The sequence below is a fragment of the Ipomoea nil genome, unplaced genomic scaffold, assembly GCF_001879475.1.
Source record: "Ipomoea nil cultivar Tokyo-kokei standard unplaced genomic scaffold, Asagao_1.1 scaffold0805, whole genome shotgun sequence".
In the NCBI taxonomy this organism is placed as follows: domain Eukaryota; kingdom Viridiplantae; phylum Streptophyta; class Magnoliopsida; order Solanales; family Convolvulaceae; genus Ipomoea; species Ipomoea nil.
The window spans coordinates 1,557,562-1,570,669 of record NW_017617233.1 but is presented as its reverse complement, the minus strand read 5'-3'; the positions used below and the strand labels follow the sequence as shown (position 1 = coordinate 1,570,669).

General features: G+C 34.3%; 1 protein-coding gene across 1 annotated transcript; it reads left to right on the top strand.

Moving 5' to 3' along the window:
- Positions 1 to 5,605: 5,605 nt before the first annotated feature.
- Positions 5,606 to 8,069, top strand: LOC109177921. The gene has a single exon (XM_019327416.1). It carries the CDS (start codon positions 5,804 to 5,806, stop codon positions 7,658 to 7,660), a length of 1,857 nt encoding a protein of 618 aa, XP_019182961.1. The 5' UTR covers positions 5,606 to 5,803; the 3' UTR covers positions 7,661 to 8,069.
- Positions 8,070 to 13,108: the final 5,039 nt, after the last annotated feature.

The following is a 13,108-nucleotide window of genomic DNA, read 5'->3' as shown; positions in this document are numbered from 1 at the left end:
TCAAAATGCTCTTATTTTAGAAACATTATCTTAATGGCTTCTTATTATTATTTTTAAATTTATTGGGGTGTTTGAGAAAGATTAACCCAAAATGTATATGAGTTGTTTTAGTTTTAAGCAGTTTGGAGCAAATTGCGAAGTTATTAAATAATATTTTTGGTGTTTTGAATAAATATAAAATGTTAAACAGACGAATTTCTTAAAATTTTGATGAATTTGACAAATAATCAAATTACAATAACAACAACAACAACAATAATAATAATCCATAAAAAAAAAAACTATATACAAAATAAAATATAAATTAACAAAAAAAAAAGAAAAAAAAAAAGACAAAAGCGAGCCACCAGCACCCTTTGTAAATGATGTGGGATCATTTTGATCCCACATTTAAAATGTTTGAAAAGAGAGAGCTCCTTTATATAAGAGGAGCAATGATCCTCTTATAAACATAATTGCTTGCCCATCAATGTGGGCAAGTATTGAGAAGTCAAAATGTTCTTATTTAAGAAGCTTTAATTCTGTCTTCTTATTTTAGTTTTTATTTATTTATTTATTTATTTATTTATTATTAGTGGGGGTTGTGGAATATTAACCCAAAATGTATGTGTTGTATTAGTTTTTAGCAGTTTGGAGCAAATTACTAAGTTATTATATAATATATTTTGGTGTTTTGATTAAAGTTGAAATGTTAAAATGACGAATTTATTAAAATTTTGGTGAATTTATCAATAATCAAATTACAAATAATAATAATAATAATAATAATAATAATAATAATAATAATAATAATAATAATCCAAACAAAACAATATACAAAATAAAATAAAATTTAAAATTAAAAATAATAAGAAGAAGGCAAAAGGGAGCCACGGGCTCCCTTTGTAAATGATGCTGGATAATTTTGATCCACATTGAAAATGTTTGGAAAGATGAGCTCTTGAGCTCCTCTATATAAGAGGAGCAATGCCCCTCTTACAAACATAATTGTTTGACCATCAATGTGGGCAAGTATTGAGAAGTCCCAAGGCTCCTATTTTATTGTTGAGTACTATTGACGTGACAAATTATGCTGTGAAACTGTGTCCACCTTGCATGGTAGACACGGTTCCAAAATTGTTCATAATTATGAATATATAGTTCTATAATTATGAACACAGTGTTGTGAACATAATTATGAACATATAGTTATGTAATTATGCATATAGAGATTCAATAATTGTGAATATGAAGTTCAAAAATTATGAATATATAACTTTATAATTATGAACATATAATTAAGTAATTATGAACATATAGTTTTGTAATTGTGAATATAGAGTTCAATAATTATGAATATATAGCTTTATAATTATGAACATATAGTTCAATAATTATTAACATAGAATTGTGTCCACCTTGCAAGGTGGACACGGTTCTACAACATAACTATTCGATAGACCATGTTACATATAAAATATCTATTCGTATAAACTTTCTCAACCTATTGAAGTCCAACGAGTCAAAAGGCTCTTATTTAATAAACCTTATCTTAGTGGCTTATTATTATTATTATTATTATTTAAAATTTATTAGGGGGTTTGGGAAAGATTAACCCAAAATGTATTTGTATTGTTTTAGTTTTTAACAGTTTGGAGCAAATTGCTAAGTTATTAAATAATATTTTTTATGTTTTGATTAAATATAAAATGTTAAACATGTGAATTTGTTAAAATTTTGTCAAATTTGCCAAATAATCAAATTACAACAACAACAACAACAACAACAACAACAACAATAATAATAATAATAATAATAATAATCCAAATAAAACTATATACAAAATAAAATTAAATTAAAACAAAAAAAAAGAATAAGACAAAGGGGAGCCACGAGCTCCCTTTGTAAATGATATGAGATTATTTTGATCCCACATTGAAAATGTTTGAAAAGATGAGCTTTTGAGCTCCTCTATATAAGAGGTACAAATATAATTGTTTGTCCATTAATGTTGTAAGTATCGAGAAGTTAAAAGGTTCTTATTTAAGAAACCTTAGCTTTGTCTTCTTATTTTAGTTTTTATTTATTTATTCATTATTTGATATTAGTGGGTTGGGAAAGATTAACCCAAAATGTATGTGTTGTTTTAGTTTTTAGCAATTTAGAGCAAATTACTGAGTTATTAAATAATATTTTTGGTATTTTGATTAAAGATAAATTGTTAAAATGGCGAATTTGTTAAAATTTTGGTGAATGTGTCAATCTCAATTTTTTTTTTAAATCGTCAATAATAATAATAATAATAATAATAATTATAATAATAATAATAATAATAATAATAATAATAATAATAATAATAATAATAATAATAATCCAAACAAAACAATATACAAAATAAAATTAAAATTAGAAAAAAATAAGAAGAATGATGTGGGATCATTTTAATCTCACATTGAAAATGTTTGGAAAGATTAGCTCTTGAAAATGTTTACAAACATAATTGCTTGCCCATCAATGTGTGCAAGTAGTGAGAAGTCCAAAGTTTTTTTTTTCTTTTTTGTTTAGAAGTAAAGGAAAATTAAGAATAGAAAGAAAATATTTCAATAATAATATTTTACATCATCAAGTAGTAAAGACATATTTTAAAAAATAGTAAATGTAAATTAAAAATGGAACGAAAATATTTCATTAATAATATTCTACATCATCAAATTAAAATGTAACGGAAATTAGGTAAAAATATCAATACATCTATATTCTAATTGACTGAAAATAAAAAAAAAATAATTGACTGAAAATGAATCTAATATTACTAATTGACTGAAAATATAAAAGAAAATGAATATTAATAATTGACTGCAAATAAAAAATGCTCCATAATTGACTAAAAAAAAAGAAATTGTCAGATCATTGCATTTTAATTAAAAATGGAATGAAAATTAAAAATTAGAGAAAAATATTTCAATAATAATATTCTACATTATCAATAGTAAATGCATATTTTAAACAATAGTAAAGGTAAATTAAAAATGAAACAAAAATATTTCAATAATAATATCTACATCATCAATTAAAAATTATCACTGCATTTGATATTCTAATTGATTAATTGACTGAAAATAAAAAAGAATAATTGGGTGAAAATGAATCTGATATCACTAATTGACTGAAAATATAAAAGGATAACTAATTGAGTAATATTCTACCATTATATATTTTAATCCAAGTAATCCGTCCTGATGGATTGAAGGTGAACTCTGGACGAAGATGAACAAGATTGTGTTGTCACTACCAATGTCGTCTACAAAGAGGTTTCAATAATGTGTAAATATAATCGGTGATATTAAGTTTTTCTTTTTAAATGAAAAAATTGTTATATATCTAGACAAAAAATATATATATTCCATACAAATGAATAAGGATACCAATTCATTTCTATAACTCAGTTGTTAGAGAATGAGCACATTTGCGTAATTTATGAAAATTCTAAATAATGATAAATAAAATCTTCAAAGTTATAGCACCGTATGCGTACATCTAGACATTAGCTATTAATTTGACCAATTATTTGCACAAATTCAAGCAATGATAACATCAAAATATACAAACGATCCAAACCATATCTTTAATTGCACTATATAATATTTGATGTTCTAATTTAAATAATTATATATCGATTCATATATTCTTAATATATTACAACAAATTCATTCCGTGCATCGCACGGGTGCAAATACTAGTATATTCATATGGCAAATTATGTTGTGAAAACGTGGCCACCTTGTAACTTGGGCACAATTCCAAAACGACACCGTTCTAATTTTTTTAAAAAAATATTGTTTTTCACGGCTGTTAACGGCGTTTCTCTTTTCGCAATCGCACAGTTTAGAAATTATGAATCTATTGTATTTAAATTAGAAATCTACAGTATAGAAATTATGAATCTACAGTATTAGGTTTGTGAACATGTGCTAGAGATGTTCATAATTTCCAATGTTCATATTCGCAATTGTTGAACTCTATATTCACAAATCATAGAACTATATGTTCATAATTTGATAACTATAGAGTTTAGAAATTATGAATCTACACTACAGAAATTATGAATCTACAGTACATATATTATGAATCTGCAGTATATAAATTATGAATCTACTGTATAGAAATTATGAATCTATTATACGGTTTAGAAATTATGAATCTACAATATATATTTTATAAATTTACAGTATAGAAATTATGGAGAATAACAATGCCACTAACGACACCGTTACTCAACCACATGAATATAGCGTCGTTTGGAACCGTACCCACCTTACAAAGTAGACACGATTCCACAGCATAACGATCCATATTCACATTTGCATGATGTAATGTAATTTCATCAAATCATTTTATAATAAAACTTGTTACATTATCATATTTATTTTAAGGTCTCCTGAAAAAAATCATATATAATTATCAACCCTATGGGATCAAATTAATAAGTAATATGACATACCAAGTGGCTTATGGTCCACTGGTATTCGATTATTCTTTTATGCGATTATTCCTTTATGTGGGAGGTCTAAGGTTCAAGCCCCGATTTAGGCGTAGATTGAATTTGTGGGTATCCATCTCCTTTTGTAAAAAAAAAAAAAAAAAAGTAATATGACATTTGATTGATCATAGTTACGTTGTTTAAATTATAACGGGGACCACATTTCATAATTTTAAATAATTAATAAATTAAAAATGTAAAATGGTTTAGAATTAATAATTACTTAATAACAATTAATTTTATCAAACACTTATATTTAATTGATCAAATAAATTAATATTATCATTAGAGTTAATACCCAAAATGATCATTGGATCGACTATAGTGATTTTTTCTCAATTTCATCCTAAACAACTTTGGTGACCTAATGTAGTCTTAGACATTTGTGTTTTTGCTCAATGTAGTTCTCCGTTTGTTATTCCGTCAAATTGATGATAAACAGATGGACAATTCAGTAATATCAATACTGACATCTCTTTTAATTTATTTATAATGATTAAATAAATCACTCATTTTTTATGATTTGTCCTATTAATTTCAATATTACCCTTTTACATATTACGAATTATCCCAGTAATTTCAATATTTACTTATTACTAGGACATTTCGTAAAAGATAGGTGATTTATTTAATCATTATAAATAAATTAAAAGAGATGCTTATATTGAAATTATTAAATTGTTCCTCCATTTAACATCAATTTGACGGAATAACAAATGAATGACTACATTGAAAAAAAAAAAAACACAAAAGTCTGCGATTACATTATGTCACCAAAATCGTCTAGGACGAAATTGAGAAAAAAAACTATAGTCAATGACTATTTTGGATATTAACTTTTACCATTACATTGATACTATTTTGTTTTACAGAAAAACCCGTAAGTTCATAACTACTATTGAATTATGCGTTTAAAACATACTTTGTAACTCTAATCAGTAAATGGTCACAATTAAATAAATCAGTCTCAATTATTCATAATTGATCAATTCAAACAAAAAAGATCGAACCTAGTCGAGGTCTCATAAAGGGTTGAACATTGGTGCTATTAAGTATACTCAAAAATTCAATGGATGGAATTAGAACACCAAACAAACTTTTCAAACGCAGCATGCTACCACAGCATTAAATTCCCCAATGGAGTAAGAGAAACGCGTTTGACCTTGTCCCCGACGACCTCCATTGACGACCTTCCTTTAGCTTATTATCAATGTAGATCCATTTCCCAGTTTTCTACCTTGCTTTCTTCAAGCATTTTAATTTTCACAGATAATCGTAGCTTTAATGGCGGATAAAGTGAAGCAGATCCTTGCGAAGCCGATTCAATTGGCGGACCAGGTGACTAAGGCGGCGGACGAGGCTAGCTATTCGTTCAAGCAGGAATGCGCGGAGTTGAAGACGAAGACGGAGAAGCTGGCGGCGCTGCTGCGGCAGGCGGCGCGTGCCAGCAACGACCTGTACGAGCGGCCGACGCGGCGGATCGTGGAGGACACGGAGCAGGTTCTGGAGAAGGCGTTAGTGTTGGTGGTGAAGTGCCGCACGCACGGGCTGGTGAAGCGCGTGTTCACCATCGTTCCCGCGGCGGCGTTCCGGAAGATGCAATCCCAGCTGGATAACTCGATCGGGGATGTGTCGTGGCTCCTCCGCGTCTCCGCCTCCGCCGACGCACGCGACGACGAGTACCTCGGCCTCCCGCCGATCGCCGCCAACGAGCCCATCCTCTGCCTCATATGGGAACAGATTGCGATTCTCTACACCGGATCCCTCGACGACCGCTCCGACGCCGCCGCCTCCCTGGTTTCCCTGGCCAGGGACAATGATCGCTACGGGAAGCTAATCATCGAGGAAGGCGGAGTCCCGCCATTGCTCAAACTCCTCAAGGACGGCAAACCAGAAGGCCAGGAAAACGCCGCCAGAGCAATCGGATTGCTCGGCCGCGACCCCGAAACCGTCGAACAAATGCTCCACGCCGGCGTCTGCCAAGTGTTTGCGAAAATGCTCAAAGAAGCTCCAATGAAAGTCCAGGCTGTAGTCGCCTGGGCTACCTCCGAGCTCGCCAAACATTTCCCCAAATCCCAAGATCCTTTCGCTCAGAACAATATAATCCGGTTACTAGTCAAACATCTCGCCTTTGAAACAGTCCAAGAACACAGCAAATACGCCATTGCTAGCAAGGCAACCTCGATTCACGCCCTAGTTTTAGCCAGCAATAACAATGCCAATCCCAATTCCAATCAGAAAAATGAAGATGAAGAGAAACGCAGCAGTATCCCCCATCCAATGGAGACCAAGAAGCCTACCCAAATGCACAATGTGGTTACTAACACAATGGCAATGAAGAATCAGAATCCCATGAATCATCACAATCATGGCAAGGAAATGGAGGATCCTGCAACAAAAGCTTACATGAAGGCAATGGCGGCAAGAGCGCTTTGCTATCTTGCCAAAGACAATCCGGGGATTTGCCGTAGCATTACAGAATCAAGCGCCCTGCTCTGCTTCGCGGTGCTGCTCGAGAAAGGAACTGAAGATGTGCAGTACAATTCCGCCATGGCAGTGATGGAGATCACAGCCGTAGCAGAAAAGGACCCCGAGCTGAGACGATCAGCATTCAAGCCGAATTCCCCCGCCTGCAAGGCGGTTGCCGATCAACTCCTGAGGATCATCGAGAGTGCCCGTCCTGATTTACTCATCCCTTGCATTACAACAATCGGGAATCTGGCCAGGACTTTCCGGGCAACCGAAACAAGAATGATATGTCCACTAGTAGCCCTGCTTGATGACCAAGAACCAGAGATTACCAAAGAAGCTGCAATTGCTCTCACCAAGTTCGCCTGCAGTGACAACTATCTTCACCTGGATCACTGCAAGGCGATTATCAGCGCTGGCGGGGCGAAACACTTAGTTCAGCTTGTGTACTTTGGAGAACAGATGGTTCAGAGCTCTGCACTCACTCTCCTGTGTTACATTGCCCTGCACGTCCCGGATAGCGAAGAGCTTGGCCGGTCTGAAGTGCTCACAGTGCTTGAATGGGCATCAAAGCAGGGATTCCTGAACCAAGATGACAAAATGGCGACACTCTTGCTAGAAGCCAAACGCGGTATGGAAGTCTTTCAATCCAGAGGGCATCGGAGATGCTGAGCGACCAGATTCGAGCTCTATCAATGTGTACAACTTTTGCAATATGGTGCTTCTTGGATGACCAGAGAAACCTGCAACCATTATTCGAAGATTTGTGTACGGGTAATTGGGTAAACCTGCTTTGTGACCAAACCCGAAACCGCAATATGGTACTGCTTCTTGTCATTTGGAGTGTACATAAGATAGGCCTCTTCAGTCTTGCCAATAATTTACTAGAGAATAGAGGGAAGAAGTGAAAAAAAACACTGATTACCATTGTTCCTCATTATAGTTTTGTTTTTTGGAATTTGAATCCACAGTCTGTATTTCATCTTTAGAACTAGAATTCTTTGCATTTGGGATATATGATCACCCGCTCTACATACTGGTTTTGTTCATCATTTCTACAAGTCAAAAGTTACATGGCAAATGAGATCAAAGCTCTGACTTAAACCAATAGTGTTTTGAATCGAGCTCGAATACAAAAGATTAAAGTTGAGTTTCAAGTTTCGACTATATGAGCTCGACTTGTCTCAATTACACCCTAACTCGGGAATTCACAGAGAAACCGAAAGACATGTGATAGTGAATCCTACTCATTGGTACCATGGTGACAGGTTTGACCGTTAGGCAAACAGAAACTGTGAGTGTTGGGTTGACCAGTCCACGCGTCACTCATCCGTGGTACTGGGTGGTCAAAAAGCAGAAAAGTCCAAGTTCCCAGCTGGACACGAAACTGGACATGACAGTGCACTTGTTTCTGACGAGATTGGTTCATCAATAAACAATACTTTTTTTTTTTTTTGAGCAAATCAATAAACAATACTTAAAAGTTGATCTTTCAAAAGATCAAAGAACCATTATTTTTCATGTCGACTTTATAAAAAAAATGTAAAATGATAATTAAATTCGACTCCAAGAGTTTTCGACCTACTTAACTAGTCTTTTGACTACCTATTAATGGTGTTCTCAGCTCGTAGAGATTAAAGCCACTGTTACAAAAATCAGCTAAGGCGAATTACCTCCTAGGCAGTCGGTCGGCTGCCATCTAAGCGCCCAACTCTGCCGAGTTAGTTAAATTAACTCGGCCGAGTTGACTTGCTAATTTTTTTAATTTTAGGGTCCGTTTGGAAAGCAGGAAAATGATTTCTGGAAAATGTTTTCTGGAAAATGAGTCATTTTCCGGAAAACATTTTCCTTTCCCGTGTTTGGTTGCATTCTGGAAAACTGTTTTTGTGTGTTTGGTTCATTTTCTGGAAAATGAGTAGAATTGTATAATTAAACATTTTAATTATTTTATTTAGAATATTACAACATGTATAATAATATAATAATAATTTTAAATATAATAAAATAATAACTAATAATATATCAAAAATATTATGGTGGTGGTGGGTGTAGTGGTAGTGGTGTTATTTGTTATATAATAATAATAATAATAATAATAATAATAATAATAATAATAACTGGTGGTGGTGGTGGTGGTGGTGGTGTGGTGGCGGTGATTGCAGTGGTATGGTGGCGGCGACGGTGGTGGCGGTGATATGGTGGTTGCGGTGGTATGGTGGTGGTGGTGGCGGCGGTGGTATGGTCGTGGTGGTGGCAGCGGTGGTGTGATGCTGGTGGTGTGGTGGTGGTGGCGGCGGCGGCGGTGGTTGCGGTGGTATGGTGGTGATGGCGGTGGTGGTATGGTCGTGGTGGTGGCGACAGTGGTGTGATGCTGCTGGTGGTGGTTGCGGTGGTATGGTGGTGGTGGCAGCAACAGTGGTATGGTGGTGGTGGTGGTGGCGGCGACGGTAGTTGCGGTGGTATGGTGGTGGTGGTGGTATGGTATTGATGATGTTGGTGATAGTGTGATGTTGGTGTAAAAGTTGGAAAATGACTTCCCCCCAAAAAAAGGGGAAGTCATTTTCCTCCAAAACAAGCCTATTTTCCAAAGTCAACGGAAAATGATTTCCGTTGACTTGATTTTCCAGGCACATCCAAACAGTGAAAACTTGGAAAATGATTTCCAGAACTCATTTTCCAGGTTTCCAAACACACCCTTATATATATATATATAATATGACATACACCCACACACGTGCACTGTTTTTTTAGGTGCTAGGTGCTACTCTGCTGCTCGACTAGCGTCTAGCGTCTACTGCAATCATGATCAAAGCTACTGGGAGTAGATAATTACAAGGGTGGACAAATAACAAAGAATCTGTTACATTTTAAATGGCTTGTCAGCTAGGTTGCAACAACCAATCTGGTATAATGAAAAGAAAGGTACCTGAAAGAAGGATTGAGATGGTAGCTTCGCTGGCTGTATGGTGAGGCCAATCTCTGCATTATTATGGTGTAACCAAAACGAAGTGCATGCAGCGGCAACACTATCCACTTTTATGGCTAATGTGAGCCAGACATTGTTTCCAGCTACTGACAGGACTATAATAATTGTCCCATGTTATAGAGTTTTGTCAATTAAAACTCATCATGTTGTGATAAATGATTAGGATTAGTGTCTAGGCAAGATTATTAGTTAGTGTTTTTATTGCTCTCCCATGCCTTGCACATCCTTATCATATCATAAGAAGAAGGTATATATATATATAGTTGCGGGCAACCCCAGTCAAGATGTTACAAACAATTGATTTGATAATAACAAGGTTTCAAGTTCAATTGTACTGTCCATGGGAACGTTGGTTGGGCTAGGAAGGAAAGAGCGAGGCTGTGTGCCTCGTGTGGTAAGGTTCTGTCATTCAGCATCTACACTAGGGTAGTGCCTTCCCATTTAGAAAAACCACAAAGGTATCATTGAGTTACAAGTTACTCCGTACTTGGCAACATTAAATTAATATTAAACTCAACTGAAATGAAAAATGAAAAAAATAAAAAAACAAAACAAAACAAAACAACAACCGCATTGTTAAATATAAATATTCTTAGCCTTTGTGATTCATATTCAGTTGAGTTACCATGATTTACATCCTCCCAAATGCTTTGTCGGATCGGGCTGTGGAGGGCCTTTAGGGTTGGGGTTCAGCCTTTTGAAAGAATATAAATATTCCAATAGGGTAACATGCCTAAGATTCTCAAAGTGCAATACCCCTATACCAGCTAGCCTAAGTCCACAATAAATAAAGATACCATTTTTATCAGTAATGATAGAGCGGAGAAGAGATGTAAGCCCAAATGGCCATAACAAGCTATTGTGATTGGGCTGAATGTATGAGGATTTTACGGATAAGATATACTTGAAAGAAAAAAAAAAAGATCTCCTTTTCTGCTTTTTGATCTTTATTTTCTGCTTTATGCAAATCGGACTAAAAATGGACGGAGGTTTACATAGGATATTAGGATGAACTCATCAAAAAGGTGCCAAGTTTCTTCAACTTTTTGCATTGGTTCATAGCTACCTATTAAATCTTTGTGGTTGAATTCAGTCAATTATGAGTAATCTAAGTTGGTTTATTTTATTATAGTCATTTTGTCAGCTGTTTATTGACTTTTTCAGTTTGAATCGATCAGCTATTAATTTCAGCTAGAGTAGTGATTTTTGAGCAGCAATTGAGATTTTTTATTTTTTATTTTTGTAAATAAAGGTTATATCAATCAAGCAAAGCTAAATAGTGGAACCAAATTCAACACACATTCGGTGTAAACAAAACAAATAGTGCACATTAAGAGTGATATGATCGGTGGACTGATTACACAACTCGTGATTTACATCTATAGTAGCTCACTAGCTCTAGGGGCGGGATCATATGAATTTAAGATTAGTCCGACGAAATTGGGATCAAGTTTAAAAAATAAAAATAAAAAATAGCGCAAAATCACTAGATAATTTTTTGACAAAGAGCTATTCAAGAAATCATGATTTGAAATACTTATCCATGTAATAATATATTTTGGATGATACTATCTGATCTTTACAATAAGAAAGAATATTTTAAAAAGCTTTAAAAAAAAAAACCAAAACAAAAAACAAAAAGGATAAGAAAGCTTCGCTACTGAACAGTCAATAGATGCTACTTGCATTGTCTTTATAGGGACAAATTATTACGGAGTATTTAACTTTCTATCTTGATTTATGCATCTTTGCATCAGCACATACATTAGCCATTTTACCCAGAAACTATTTACATCTTAAATGAATTTAAAAGTTTTAAAAAATAGAAGTGTACATCGAGGTATATTAAGGCAAACATCTATAAAATTTATCAAATTGATAAATATCGGGAACGGAAGGGAGCAAAGAGACCTCTCTATCCCTAGCTATCTCCTTCAACACCGTTGAAAAATTCACTATTTTCAACCAATGTTTTCGTCCAACAGAAACATTGATAAGAGTTTTTTAAGAAAGAAAAAATTTCAAACAGTGGAGATAATTGAACGGTATGTTGGCATGAATTTTCGACCAACGCTATATCTTGGTCGAAAATTATTACCAACAAGCGCTATATGTTGATGGGAAATTTCAAGTTCCAACTAACGCTCAAATGTTGGACGGTAAAACTAAATTGACTAGTAGGTATGAAGTTAGAATGATAGGTTTGACCATTTACGGATCAATATTGTTAGACAGAAATACCAGTATTTAAAATACCCATATAAAAGGCCATACTTAAAAAATTTGAAAGCGGTGTTCAAAATTCTCTAACTACATCTCACTTTCCCGTGAAATCAACTTGGTACTCCAACCGCCCACTCTGAATCACCCCACCTTGCTACTCCAAGTTTGTCTATGAATCAGGTTTTACTTCTGTCCAAACTATTCCTCACCACAATTTGCTTTCATCCTTTACCTCATTTTGTTTCATCCCTAATCGAGGTTTGATTGAAATTGTTCTCTCTATATAAAATATACGCACTAACACGTATGTGAGTTACATGTGTCTATGTCACATTGGATCTCACTCCCTAAGTACAGCCCCAAGCATGCAGCATGCACCTCCATTGATACTAATCTGTCCAAGCATTAGGTGTTATGGCGACGGAGACGTTTTAACTGTAACACCTAACAACTCCATCACTCCATCACTCTACTCAAAAAGGCCAACCCAAAAATAAAAGTTCACCAAAAAAAAAAAAAAAAAAAAGAAAGCTAAATATGTAGTCATGTTGATTCCCTTGTGACATACCACTTCTCACATGCTTGTCACTTAGCTATATATCTACACAAAAAAAAGTAGATAAGATACTCTCAAATAAATAAATAAATATTCTAATCAAGTGAGAACCAATCTTAACTTGTGAATTGCACTATTATGAGCTTTAAGATGCCGAAGGACTTTGCAGTATCCAATGCGCTGCAATTCTTCACAAATTCACAGTTCGCAGATTAAGGTTGGTTCTCACCTGATTAACTCTGAGCTACCAAGAATCTTTCTCATTTTAATTACTCTGTTCGATATTGATCATCCATGCATTTTATTTGTTACGAGGCATATAATTGATGTTGGGATTGTAATGCTTTAATTCACA

Excerpts from the sequence above, each read along its gene's own strand:
- LOC109177921 (XM_019327416.1), top strand. The coding sequence starts at position 5,804 with ATGGCGGATAAAGTGAAGCAGATCCTTGCGAAGCCGATTCAATTGGCG.